The 14,694-nt window shown below is 42.3% G+C and overlaps 1 protein-coding gene across 7 annotated transcripts in view; it reads right to left on the bottom strand.

Annotated features, from left to right (window-relative positions):
- DDX4 (DEAD-box helicase 4) overlaps positions 1-14,694 on the bottom strand; it is a 1,965,714-nt gene that overhangs the window by 1,678,753 nt on the left and 272,267 nt on the right. For all 7 annotated transcript variants that reach the window (XM_078675096.1, XM_078675100.1, XM_078675101.1 and 4 more), the window contains exon 5: positions 1,915-1,956. In XM_078675096.1, the coding sequence (XP_078531222.1) occupies positions 1,915-1,956 (42 nt within the window). The remainder of the gene's footprint in view (positions 1-1,914; positions 1,957-14,694) is intronic.

The raw sequence follows: 14,694 nt of genomic DNA, 5'->3' as shown, positions 1-14,694 counted from the left end.
AGGAAAGCACCATATTTCAGAAATACAGTGCATTCCTGCCCTTTCACACTGGTGAAGGGTAGCGCAGCAAGAAGACTAGCGGCACTGACAATTCCTCATAAATGAGGCACTTAGTTTTTAGCTACACCTTTGACCACGCTCACCGACTTTTGTTTTTCTTAACTGTAATATAATATTTCCCCATCGTAAAAATGATTTCTGTAGAAATTGGGGTCATTTACGGTCGATGGAGTACCACCAGGCTCTAGAATTTTTTCAAAAGAGAGTCTTTACGCCTAAAAAATGTTGACAATGTGGTCTCAGATTCAAAAAGTTTGAAGACCTCTGGTTTAGGGGAAGTAAAATATTATCTAATGGCTAAATTGCGCATTGTGAAACCAGAAAATCTGGGATCAATCCTCGCTTTGCCAAATTGTGTAATCCTCTGCAAATGGTTCACTTTCACTCTTTTTTCTTCATTATCACATATAAGAGACCTTAATAGACTACACTTATTTGAATTTCGAAATTACTTTATTCTATTAAATATTTTCTTCAAGAGGTCTCTAAAACTGAAGGTGTTCCATAGGTTAAGCTGTGGAGTACACCCTAATTATGTCCTAACTGTAAATAACCTTTAAATACAAGCTTGTTTCTTTATTAAACATATTTTAAGTGCTAGTGCTGAGTCACTAAACAGCAGCCCAGTGCTGCAGTTGACCAGTGTATTTCTTTAAGGAGAGGGAGGCCGCACTGCCCACAGCTCCCTTCCCAAACCTTGTAAGGCCCTGGTGACTCCATCCTCCCAGTGCCATCCTTCTAAATAAAGGGTAGGGGGAACGCATAGCCCTCCTCCCTGTGTTAATTTTCAGACCCGGGTACCCCATTCCCGGTGTTATGTTTATGGAAGGGACCATGCGCCACGGGACCATGCGCCACACACACACACACCCACGTTGGAAGGAAGGGGGCATGCAGTCCACTCCCTAGCCAATGTCAGCCCCAGGGACTACATCCCACAGCACCTGACACCGTTAAAGATGGGCACCCACCTAGGACACACCATATTCTCCTATAACAAGCATATTGAGCATGGTATTCTGCCCCTGGCTGCCACCAGCCTTCCTTGAAGGAAACTCAAGGGAAATCTAAAGGCCTACATCCTACCTAGAAATGCATATCCTTTCAACAACTGAATCTACAGACTCGCCCCACTCTCCTACAACTGTCCAAATGGGAGTGTTCATAAACGTTATGTTCATAAACGTTATCAGCAATCCACTGCTAAATGGGCTACACAATTTCAAAAGGCAATCGGGTCTCCTTCACGTCACAGATCTGCTTCTGTAGCTCAGGGAAAGAGGCAATACACTTCCCTTTCTGGGTAGGTTTATCAAATGCTCCATCTTATGATGTCAGAACAAGGCAGAATCCAAAACAGGCATCATACACCAAACAGGCCGCTACATATATGCGGGAATATCAGCACAATGTGTGGAAATGTGCTCTCAGCTCCCACACAGGAATTCACAAGTGCTCTGCCACACAATGCCGTGATACCAGGCTCATTTGCAGTTTGTCAGGGGTTCTCGTCTATCTACCATATAATGGTCATTCCGGTCTAGAAGAAACCACCTTTTATTTAGACCTTAGAATGATGAACAGCCTTTAGAACTGTTGGAATTGAAGATGATCTTAATGATAAATTTCATGAAAAAGACAGTAAAAAAAAATCAATAGGGAGAAGGTAAAGTGCCAGGTCTCCCTGCTTCTTTTAGAAAATGTTTTGGCATCAAAAGGAAATTATTTAAGTAAGAATCACATTTTCTGTATTATGCAGCATTATTTATGAGCAAATTAAATTAAAGAGAGCCTACAGCCCAGAGCAATGGAAATTTAGACCATGAGAAAAGCTTTAGTAAGAACCAAACTTACCTCTACCAAAGAAGTTGGATCCTTCTCCATCAGAACGATTACCTTCAAGAAGAAGAAAAAAAGCACCAATAATACTCAGTGAACATCTTATTTTTAAGTTGCTACAATTACGGCCAAGGCAGTCAACTATCAAGATATGAAACACCAAAATCACATAGGGACCCTTGGGGAAAAAAACTGCCCAAAGACAACTTTGTGAAGATATATTTGAAAGCATATTACAAGACAGCAGTGGATCTCACAGTGCAGACCAAAAAACAGCCACCACTGACAACCTTGCACAAAGAAGGATGAGGAAAAAACTAAAACTTAGTCCTAGGTACTATGTTAAACTGAATAAAAAGTTAATAGTATAAGCCCGAGAGGCACACAAGGTCAAAGTAATCATTATCTCAAAAATCTAAGAAAAGCACATTCAACTTGATCCTTGCTTTTGAACCCAAATAATTTTTACTTTAGCAACCTGAAATTCCTTGTCACTACATTCAAACTGTGCCAATTCATATCCTAAAGGAGTTACTTCCCTTCGGTAACAATGTATCTGATAGACACACAGTCTAGCCACAGATTCCTCAACTTTGAATATCCCCAGGCGCAGACTGGATCCGAAAAACTTTCCGCAGCAGCACATCTGCGCTCCAGTGGTGGAGCAGCACGGCTCCGCCCCGACGTCTACGGATGATGTCAGCAGAGCCATATATGCCCCTACGGGCGCGCAGATGTCAGTTTTCGTCGGAAAAACTATTCCGCTCCACAACGCAGAGCCACCACCAAAAACTGTGAGAATATGGAACAGTGTGCATAAATGATGAAAAAAAAGGGAAAGAATCTGAAACGTGAAAAACAGCACTATAAAGGACAGTGCGAGGCACTATTTTTAAAAGGCAAAACAGGAAAGAGCAGAGCACCGCTCCGAGAAGCAACCCCAGAAAAGTGAAGGCCAAACCACCTTCAGTGGTAGATAAAGTGAAAAAAACAGCAAGGCAGACAAAGTCTGCAACCATAATGTATAACCGTGAAGGACAACAAGTTCGACACACAGGATCAAGGACAATTTACCACAAGACGTCACCAGAAAGAGGTTGTCACCCAAATAAGAGACCTATAGAATGTGGCACAGCCAATAGACGTGAACCAATAGGTCACAGGGGTGGTAAGACACCCCAAGGCAATGGAGAAGGGGGGAGCGGGGTGGGAAAAAACATGAATAGATTTCACACCGTACAATCCAGGCATAGGGTTGGAAAGGACATGACTTATGAGCATACCACCCAATCCAGAGAATGGGAAGAGTAGAGCAATGAAAACATAATGAAGCATGCTGTGTCGGAGAGAAAATGTCACCCTGCAGAAGGCTCAAGCCACCCGGAGGGAGGAGAGTATAGAAATCCCAACCTTAAACGGTACTCACAAAACCAGGAGGACGGGCGGACGCTAAGGAATCTGCGGCTAGACAGTGTCTCTACCAGATACATTATTACTGAAGGTAAGTAACTCTGTTATCGGATAGAGACATCTAGCTGCAGATTCCTTAACTTAGAATAGATACCAAAGCCATGCCCTTAGAGGTGGCGGGTCTGCGACTGAACTCCATCAAGTTCCCGAAGGAACGTATCCGTCAACAAGGTGACAAAACACGGCAGGGACCGCAAGCCAGAGCAGCCACACCACGAAGCTCATTAAAGAGCAGAAAACATTGCGAATTGATACTTGTATAGCGCACTACTCAACCGCAAGGGTCTCAAGGCGCTTGTACGAATACCGCTGTGGAACCCATCCTGGCTTTCCCTGTGAGGTATCCACTCCTGGGCACCCCCAAGGTGGAGGCCAGGCATCCTTAGCGTTGTGGGGGCCGTTGTGGAGATTAAGCAAGCTATTGCTCAGAGTTGCAGAGTGGGACTCCATGATTGGAATAGGCACCGAGGCGAGAATTATCAGGTCCGTGGAATTTTTGAGCTCAAGACCCGCCGAGGCGGGGAATTGAACCCTGGTCCCGGGCTAGACCTCTGCATCAGGGTCTGCCGCTCTAACCATTGAGCCACACTTCTCCATTGGGAAGCAAAGGCACCAGAAGCCGTCCAAGAACACCATGAAAACCCTGTATGTATACCCGGTGAGAAAAATCAAATACATACTAGGTATGTTGGTGTAAAAAAGGAAAGTTCATTACTTCACAAAGAAGTAGAACTGAACCTAGGGTCAGATAGATCTGCAGGATCCGGCTATCCGACCGTAAGTAAGCCCCAGAGAGATGGCAACTGATATGACAGTCAGCACTTACCGCTCCAGTATGCACAACGCGGTACAAAAGGGGGTGATGGATGGAGCATCCGAACCAATCAAACACTCACACCCAGTCAAAAGATCTGGGTTTAATCCATCTCCGCTCTTTAGCCCACTCTGCCACCCCAGTTCAGACATGGCCATATGCAAATCAGTCTGACCCTGTGCCTCATGGGAGTAGTCCAGCCCGAACTGCATGGCTGGGCAGTTCGGGCTGGACTGTTCCCATGAGGCACAGGGTCAGACTGATTTGACTGGGTGTGAGTGTTTGATGCTCCGTCCATCACCACCCCCTTTTGTACTGCTTTGTTCGCCATAAGTTGGCAGGGTATGGTCAGACGCGAGTCCCTTGCTCACTTTGCCACTGGATTCAAGCAAGCCTGGCTGAAGACGGCTGGAAAGCCAGAAACCGGTCCTAGGAAGCTTGTTTCCGGTCCAGGGAAGGCATGGCTTGGCAGTTCGGGCTGGACTGCTCCCATGAGGCACAGGGTCAGACGGATTTGCATATGGCCATGTCTGAACTGGGGTGGCAGAGTGGGCTAAAGAACGGTGATGGATTAAACCCAGATATTTTGACTGGATGTGAGGGTTTGATTGGTTCAGATGCTCCGTCCATCACCACCCCCTTTTGTACCGCCAGTATGCACAACAGCGGAAAGCGCTGTTGAAACCTGCACCAGCTAAAATACGTGTGACCGCATTGGCAGGATGCCAACCCATGGCCAGAAAGTGCCAGTAGTACTAGAAACAGACGACACACTAGTACATAGTCTGTCTGTCACAGACATGTGAAAAGGCCGACGGCAACCAGCAGAAGCGCCAAAAACAGGACTACAGTAAGAACGATAGTCAAGCGGAAGACTGGAAGGTACATAAGCATACCGTGTGGACGCTAGAACCACTCAAGTATAGCAAAGACCCTCCTGTAGGGTAGCATCGGCAGCACAGATGCGAGACACTCAATAGCAAGTAGACAACCAGCAAAAAAGGGCACCAGGCAAGCCTGACACCCACATAAGAGCTCGTAGTACAAGCCAACCGGGTGAAGGACCATGGACACCACATGAAGGAACGTTGCACGATTCCACTGTGTAAGAGCACAGAGCAGAAATAGAAAAAGAGGAAAGACGCTCAAAAATGAAGCGCAACAATAATAGACTAGGGTACGCAAAAAGTAACAATGGTCATGTGGAAGCAGAACTGGACATGACAATGTCCAGGCCCATAAACGACAGCCGCCCCTTTCCCGGGAGGAGCAACGGTCCCCCGCAAGACAGATGAGGTTATGGAGCTAGGCACGATAGTGGAAACAGTCAGGGCCAACCCAAAGGTCCTGTGACCCAAAAAGCAAGTATACGGAAGAGAAAACTCCCCTTGAGAGTGTTACAGTATGAACCCAAAGCAGACGCCTGGTGGAAAACACCTGTACATAAGCAGCAGGGAATGTGGAAAAGTGGCCCGAAAACTAGGCCATAAGACAATGTACAGCAAAGACGTACATGGCAAGTCCGCTACCTTGAAAGCCAAGCCCAGTAAGGGCTGACAATAGAAGCAACCAGACAAACACCATTTGATAGCATACATACCAGGGTGTACCCAAGTTTGCGCCAATAGTAATAAGCGTTTCGGCACAGCAGCTTTTGTTCCTGGCGCAAAATGAGGACAGGGTGTCAGCCGTGAAATAACTGCGCATGAACTGAAGAAAACAAGCGCCCCGAGAGACAGTGGCCATCAAAAGAAGAGCGGCCATGATAGACCAGAGGTTCACTGCAGCTCTGAAAAAACAAAGACCTCGTCAAGGCAGTCGAGTTAGAGGCCGCACGGTAAGGAACCCATGCCGAGGATTAGAAGCACTACAGACAGCTGGAGCCAATTGCACAAAGTGCAACAGAGCGATGCCAACGTTAGGATCACAGCAAAAAATAGGACAGCCTGACCCCAAAGCAAAAAAATAGGACAGCCTGACCCCCAGAAGAATGTCTGTGAGCAAGACTCCATAGGACCGTACCAAGGCTAAGGCAGTTACCCAATAGCCTGCAAATACCCCACATGGGGTAAGTCAACCCCTGCGAGGGGTGTCTTCTTGGGCAAAACACAAATTCAGAGGACTGGAAGAAAGACAGAACCAGCCATCCGGCTGTACTCAATGAACACTGAAATGGCGGAACAACCGCTTACACTATCCGGGCACTATGCAAGAACATGGTTTTTGGGGGGAGGGGAGAGAAATCAAACCACCAAGGTAACATCGCCTATGCAGAAGAAAAATATATCACAAGGCAAAAAGTTGTGCCGCAAGATTTATGGTAGCCCAGACAAGAGGCGGGAAACAGCCAAATCTGCATGGTGGTCAAAAAGCTCCGCGCCATTGAATGGCAAATCTCGAAGAGCATCCCGAACATTTTCTGGGGAACGACTGTCACGCAGCGATGCATTGCGGCGCAAGCCCAAGACTGAGCAAGAGCCTGTCCCAACGAGTGAGTTCCATTAAGGGAAGATCGGAGGTAAAATTGCGCCATTCACCTGCCATCAAGCTGAAGGCAAAGTAATTCTACCCGCGGACCTTTTGGAATAGAAGTTAGAAGGTTCTCGACCAATGTCCCAAAGGGCAGAGGATGTGCGTGCAAACATACAAGCCGTATTTAATGCGCGGAAGCCAGCACTGGCAGAAGCGAAAAGCTGGCGACTGACTGAAATATTTTTAGAGCGCACTTATGCCGAGGCGTCTTGGCGCTGTAGAATGGAAGAAGAATCAAATAGCTATTAGGGCATAGAAAAGAGACAGGTTTTTAGCACCTTCCTGAAACTGGTTTTATTTGTGTCGAAGCGTAGTGTGATGGGCATGGTGTTCCACAGTTTCGCTCCCTGATAAGAAAAGGATTTACCGCCCCAACGAGCTCTTCTTACTCTAGGCAAACAGATTAGATCTTGACTACTAGATCTTAATGTGCGAGAAGGTACATAACGAGGGAATAGATTGGTTAAATCCTCTGACCCTCTTCCATTGAGAGATTTGTGGACCAGAGAGAGCTTTGAATTGGATTCTACGCCTAACAGAAAGCCAATGAAGTTGCCGTATGGCATCGGATGTCGGATGGCGCTTAGGGAGGTCCAGTAAGACTCTGGCTGCCGCATTTTGAATTGACTGAAGCTTTGCGAGCTGTTTTTCCCCTGTACCTAAATACAGTGCATTGCAGTAGTCTACACAAGACATTACCAAAGCTCCCATCACTGTTTTCCTCAAAGTGAAGGTAATGTATGGCAGGATTTTCCGGAGAACCTTGATTGTAAAGAAACAGGTCGATGTAACCTGACTGATTTGCGCTGTACAGGTTAGTTCCTTGTCAATCATGAAACCGAGGTTCCTGACCTTTTTAGCTGGGACTGGACATGTACCAGCTTCTGGAGGCCACCAGAGGTGACTCCAGATAGAAGGTTTTTGACCAAACTCAATCACTTCCGTTTTTTCACTATTGAATTTTAAAAAGTTCACACATCCAGCTCTTCACGTCTAAAAGACAGTTTCGAAAGCACTCTGCTGTGGCTTCCACCGTCTGAGAAAGTGACACTACTAATTGTGTGTCATCGGCATAAGACACTAAACGCAGAGCATGCGATTTTATTAGTACTGCGAGGGGGGTCAGATGCATATTGAATAATGTAGGGGAGAGCGCTGACCCCTGGGGGACGCCACATGGGAGAGAAAACTCTTCAGATTGGAAACCTCCCCAGTGGATTTGCTGTAATCGGGCATCTAGGAAGGACCTGAGTAGAGTTAAGGCAGTGTCTGTAATGCCTAGTGTTCAAAGTCTATTCAGTAGGACCCCATGGTTGACAGTATCAAATGCCAACGTTAAGTCTAACAGAATCAGGGCAGCTCTTCCTCCGTCACCCATAGTCCTCCGGATATCCTCGGTTGCCATAATTAAAGCGGATTCCGTGGAATGACCTGACCTGAAGCCATGTTGAGTGGTACCCAGTAGGTTATTTTGGTCTATGAATTCCATGAGCTCTTGATTCATAGCTTTTTCAAGAATCTTGGACGGTAAGGGAAGGCACGATATCGTACGATAGTGCTTGAGTTCCATAGGGTCCAGGGCTTCTTTTTTAAGAATGGGCCTTATGCACGCTTTTTTCCATCTGTGAGGAATGATACTAGAGCCTATAACTTCAATAAGCAGAGTAGTTAGAATAGAACTGATTGTCTCGGTTATCAAATGTAATATGTAAGGGGGGCAAGGGTCCAGAGGTGAGCCTGATTTTATCTGGGTTAGCAGGCTCGCCACCTGTTTTTCTTCAAGATATGAAAATTGCTAGAGTTGGTTAGTACCTGGTACTATGTCGTCCCTGTGGCTTGTTGCTGTTGGAGTGGATGAATTGTGGAGATCATCATAGACCGCTAGGACTTTTTGCTGGAAGAAGAGAGACAGATTTTCCACAAAATTCTGATCCGGGATAAAGATAGTGTCACAGGGACTCTTAGCTAGGTGTAAGACGGTCTTAAATAGTTCCTTAGAGGAATTAGACGCCTCTTGGATTCTTTTGGGTGAAAAAGGCTGATTTGGACTGTTCTATCTTTATCTTATATTCAAATAGGACTCTGGTATATTCTTTCCTATTTTGGAGCTATAGTCGGATCTCCAGATCCGCTCATAGTGACGGCATTTAAGTTTAATTTGTTTGATATCAGGAGTGTACCATGGTGACGTAACTGAGCGTCTTCTAGGTTTCTTGGTTTCCTCTGGGGCCAGCTCATCTATCGCTTAACTAATCCATGCATTGAAGCTGTTGGCCACGCTATTGTTGTCACAGGTTTCAAAAGTTTTTTTTTTTAGATAGAACATTGGCAAGTTGACTAGCTTGAATCTTCTTCCAAGAGCGCATTTTTACTGGAAGCGAGTGATCCCTTCAGCGAATGATAGAAAGGTTGGTTTGTAGGTTGAAAAGGATGGCTGCATGGTCAGACCATGGGACAGGCATAACAGATGTTATCCTAATGTGGTCATGATTTGTGAAAATGCCATCAAGCATATGGCCAGCTATATGCGTTGGTTTTGGAACTATCTGTTCCATCCCAAAGCTTTGGAAATTGTCGATTAGGGTGGCCACTTCAGTATCATTATTCTCCTCTAGATGGAAATTGAAATCACCTAGGACCGTATGAGTGGCTGCATAAAGAGTGGATTCCAGAAAGGTGTGGAGCGCTTTGATAAATGGGGCTCTTGGTCCCGGGGGGTCTGTAGACCAATAAGCCTGATAATATTATTTGATTTCTGTCCTTGACACTGAAAGTCATGGTTTCTGCTTCCAGACCTAATTGTGGAAGGATATTTACTTTAAGATAGGAGCGGTAGATTATGGCAATTATACCTCCTATTGAACCTATTCTATCAGCATGTGCCACAGAGTAACCAGTAGGGACAGCTATATTCAAATCTGGCCCTGACGAGTCAGACGCCCATGTTTCCATAAGAAAGATAAGATCGGCCGAGTTGTCAGTTATTAGCGCCCCTAACTCGACCACATGTGTCCAACCACCTAGACTTCCTGGTGGAAGGTAACAATGGCAAGGTGGAGGAAGACTGCAAGGTCAAAAGCCGTCTGAACAACTAGGGCCTGATCTCTAGGGTGAAGGGACAGGCAGAGTGGATCATCCAGGGCAGGAAGGTGTTGACGAGCTATGGACCGATCAACGGGGTGTGCCAAACAAAGATGCCCTATGAGGCAGAAAAGGCTCCATGTGGAGAAGATCCAGTAAAGGATCAGAAGGCAGGGAAACCACAGGGGGCTGAAATCTAAGAATAGCTGCTACTGATCCAGCGGCCTATAGAAAATATATCATAAACAACGCTACCCAACTTCATAACCTATAAACAAAATTCTATACTAAAATATGGACCCATTTATAAACCCGACATATTTTGGGCCTACTGAATCAGGTGGTCAGATTAAATCTATATACACGTTATCTACAAACTATATACATTTTATACATCTGCGAAAGGAATATTGTCATTAGAATAAAACCTAATCATTTAAACGACCACCATTGGCGACGTGATCTAGCTAATAGTAACCTACACTCCTGAATAATCAAGACCAGCTTGTTTGTCAAAAGTAAGATTTTATTTACTAAATTATGGTATATAAGTTGATAGTTTTATAAATGAATTTTATTAGCAATAAAGCAAGCATGATTGTAAAGAAATATGAGAAAATACAATTTAAGCAAGTAAATCAAATTTAAAGTGAATATATAAATTTTAGCATTTCTAAAACCTAATTCCCTAACTGAGCTAAATAGATAGAAATTAAAGTAAAGTTCTTTGAGGATTCTTACGTGCTCCACGCAAAGTCCGTCAGCACTTCACCCTCATCGGAAAGTCAGAAAGCAGCAGCCAGCCCATCCCTAGGGGCATGACTTTTTATACCTTTCTACGCTAACTAAACTACGCAAAGGAAGGTTTTCAGAAATCTTCGACGTCCCATTGGCTGAGAGTGACAAGTGACATGTCACCCACTTTTCAAAAGTTCTATTAAATCACTTTTCTTAGAGACCATTGTCTCTTCCACGTGAAACCAGGAGCTTCCTGAGTTTGCAACAAATGTTCAAATTTGTTCTCACTACGTCCAAGCAACTTCCGCGGATGCCAAGTTAAGGCTGACAAAATGTTCACTTTCGACCTTGGCCATGTCCGACAGAATGATGACAGCACATCAGTTTTTGCTTTGTGAATGCAGCTTTGATAATCGCTTTAATTCAGAATGGGCGTCTCGTGACTTTTGCAGAATTACAAGTCAGCTCTTTTCTGCGACTCAAATGACTAGGCCCAAAAGCAGACAACTTAAACTTTCTAGTATAAAACAAACACAAGAAAAGTATTAATGTAAGAAATAATGTAGATTCTGTATCCAACCCAAGATTTACTAATTAATTAACCCACCCGATTAATCAAAATGTTATCTAGCCAATGCAAACAAATAAAGCAGCGTTTATATCTACCAGTCTCCGTTATTCCATGAGACTTATATGCACCTAGAATAGTAGAAATGACATCACACAAACAAGGAAAAGCAAAACAAGCACATGCTTCTTTTTAAGTTTGCAGCAGTTAGTAATGACAAAAACGAAAACAATAAATTATTTTATTATTTTGCACGAACAAAAAGATGCAACAATTATGCACGTTTATGAGCACACATGTTAGTCCCCCCATGTGTAAAGTTTAATCTAAGTTGTATTAGCACGACATATCACAAATCATTAATATTATTATTCATGTTATGGAAATGTGACTTCACGAGATTAAACAAAATTTTGTTTTCTATCTCGCTCCATCAACTCCCTCATCTGGTGATTAACAAATCACCACACCAGCACTCAAAATTTTGATAATTTAAATTTTTAAGAAATCGATTCAAATTCATTTGTATCAGTAAACCTAAAAGTCTGTTTCTGCATAATCTTTGGAATTAGCATAACGCTCTCTATGTAACTCCTGTAATTCGATCTCCCTTTCTTCTTCTTTTCTGAGTTTATAGATTCTTTTCTTTTCTTTCAACTGTTTCTTTCTTTTATGTAACAAACAACCTATTTTGGTCAAAATAAAAATGAATACTATTATAATCAAAGGTGCCAAAATCTTGCCAAGAATTGAACTTCCGATATTATGAAACCAGTTTTTAATTGCTTGAAACCTTTTTGAAAGTTTCCCTGTAAAATCATCTTCTTCTAAAGGAATTATCTCTGAATGCATTTGTGTAATATTCTTAATATACATTTCAATATTCTTACTTTCATCAGGTATATATGTACAACAATGTTGTACATGTAAAATGCCACAGACTCCTCCCTCTTTTGCTAGGAGTATGTCTAAAGCAAGGCGGTCTTGAATAACCATAGATCTAATTGCAATAACTTCAACATTCACTAATTGAAACCCATCAGCTGTGTCAGTCGATAATCTATCAACTATAGTGGACAATTTTCTGATTCTCCCTGCATTTAGGGTTATACCAACAAAAGGTATTACAGCTTGAAAAATATCTCCCAGAACTTCAGTAAAAGTTTCTCTTTTAACTCTATTTACATAATTATGAATTTTAAACAATCCTTCTGAATCTCTGTCAACATGAAACACTTTAGGAAAAACAATTCCCACATAACAAGTTCCATACCAGTGGTCTGGAAGGTTGTAGTAGGCTTTGTCACCACAAACAAAATAAATCCCAGGAAAGATAGGATCTTTTCCACCTTTGAATCCCCAACCTCCCAAAATCTGATAAGTATCTTCACAGTTACTTGCACCTACAAAGTAATTATCAAAAAGTGTGTTATCTCTTCTAATGCAAAGCTTTCCACTAACTGGTTTGTCTATATGAATTGCAACATTTTCAAGCATTTTGCCATTTAACTTTTCATCCTCTCTCTGCCAGAAGCTTGACTTAGTCTGCTTGACTAATTCATTCCTCTTATAAATTGCTCTTCTCTCCTCAACCATATTCAAAAATTTCTTTCCTTCAGCACTTAATTTGCAAGTTAAATTATTCTTGTAAGCATACTCGTAAGTGAGTTCATTAGTAACAAGGAAAAATTCTCTCATTTGTTTTGCTTTCTTATGCTTATTTAAAGCATTATCAATCTTAATATTTGCAAAAATTTCATCATAATTTGAATAGTAATATTCTAAACGTCCAGTTTGATAAAATAAACTAGTTAATACACTACATGTTACAGCATAAGTGAGAGGAAGCATATTATATGTTACTCCCTCAGAAACAGAAGCAGGTAACTTAACGCAGACGTAGCAGTCTTTTGCATCCATTACCTTAACATATTCACTCAATAGCTTTGTGAATGTATTACTTGAGAAATCACCAATTGATTTATCTTGATGAATGTTAGGCTGATGATCAATAATCTTTGCAGACGCACTATGTTTAGTTTGGCTAACCAGAGCTTTGCTTGTTATGTTAACTTTGTGTGATTCTCTATTCATTTCCAAAGGGATAATCACAGCTAGAACCAACCAGAGCAGAACTAAAATGAGCAGACACACCAGAGTCATCTTACAGCATCTTTTAAAAACAGAACACTTTGAAGTGCTCTCCTTAACATAAGGCATTCTTGGTTAATTTTAGCTTAAAAAATAAAATAAAAATAAATGTTAAAATTCTAAATTTATATTTACACCCCCCTTTTAAAATATATATATTTTTTTTTTTTTTTTTTTTTAAACCCTAAACAAGATTTCTTCGACCTTATGTCATACATAAGTTTTCTTCAACTAAACAGTTTTTCTTCGACCTTGTGTCAACTAACAAATTTTCTTCAGCCTTTTGCCAATTTAATATTTTTGTACTTCAATCATTGTCACTAATTTCTTGGATTTCGTTTTCTTCTTCACTACTATCATATATGTCAATAACAGGTGGAATTACTAAGTAAGTCCACTCAGGAGACTTGTATTTTTGGTTTGATCTTATTATTCTCTTCCCTTTTCTCGATATCACTTCAATTTTTCTTCCAACTCCAACTTCTTTTCCAGGACTCTTTTGACTACTGATTTCTTCAACTTGTTCTTTTGGCTTTTTGATCAATCTGACTCTCAATCTTCCACCTGGCCAGTAGTCTGCTTTTCTCACGTACTTCTTCTTTGGTTCAGAATTATTTGATTCTGACTTCCAAGTCCTTTTCTTTCTGTTTTCACTTTCACTTTCCACGTCACTTTCTTCAGTTTCGTAGTCTGAAATTTCAATTGACTCAGGAACTTCTCTATTCGGCAATTTCACTCCTTCAGGAACTTCACTTTGTCTTCCATCACTGGTACTTGGTAATTCGTTCTCCTCCTCTTCCTCAATTACCCCTAACTTCCCAGATTTCGGATTTCTGTTCCTTACTTCAGAGTTTGTTCTCTGCCTTTCGATACTCTCCTGGTCTGAAACTTCTTTTTGTTCTGCTTCTTTGTCTTCAATGGAGACAACCGAATCTTCAGTTATCTTTCCTTTTAACAGATTCTCTTCACCTTCAGAATCTATTTCAATTATTTCCAAGTCTTTTCTTGTCAAATTTCCATTCACTGGCACATTTTCCAGATGTCGACTTTCTTGTCGATCTTCAGAATCTGGAATTATTTCACCTTCTGTTTCGCCTTCTGCCTCAGAATCAGAATCATCTGTGGTATCACTTTCAACATCAGAACTCTCAGGAGTTGGTACTGGAATAGTATGACTAGGATGAATCCAACGTTTCAATCCTCTGCACTTTACAGCATTAGTAGTGATCAAAATTATCTGCCTAGGTTTCTGCCATCTAGGAGCTAGACAATTCCTTCTCCGATGTACTTTCGTTCTGACCCAATCGCCAGGTCTCAGATCATGTGTCAAAACCTTTTCATCTGATTGAGCTTCAGTTCCCACCTGATTAGACACAGAAGTTACCATATCAGATAACCTTTTACAGTAATCCAAAATTGCACTGTCATTTATGCTCAACAG

Source organism: Lissotriton helveticus, chromosome 2_1 (assembly GCF_964261635.1).
Source record: "Lissotriton helveticus chromosome 2_1, aLisHel1.1, whole genome shotgun sequence".
NCBI lineage: Eukaryota > Metazoa > Chordata > Amphibia > Caudata > Salamandridae > Lissotriton > Lissotriton helveticus.
Note: the sequence above shows the minus strand (reverse complement) of the source record. Positions and strands in the feature narration are given on the sequence as shown.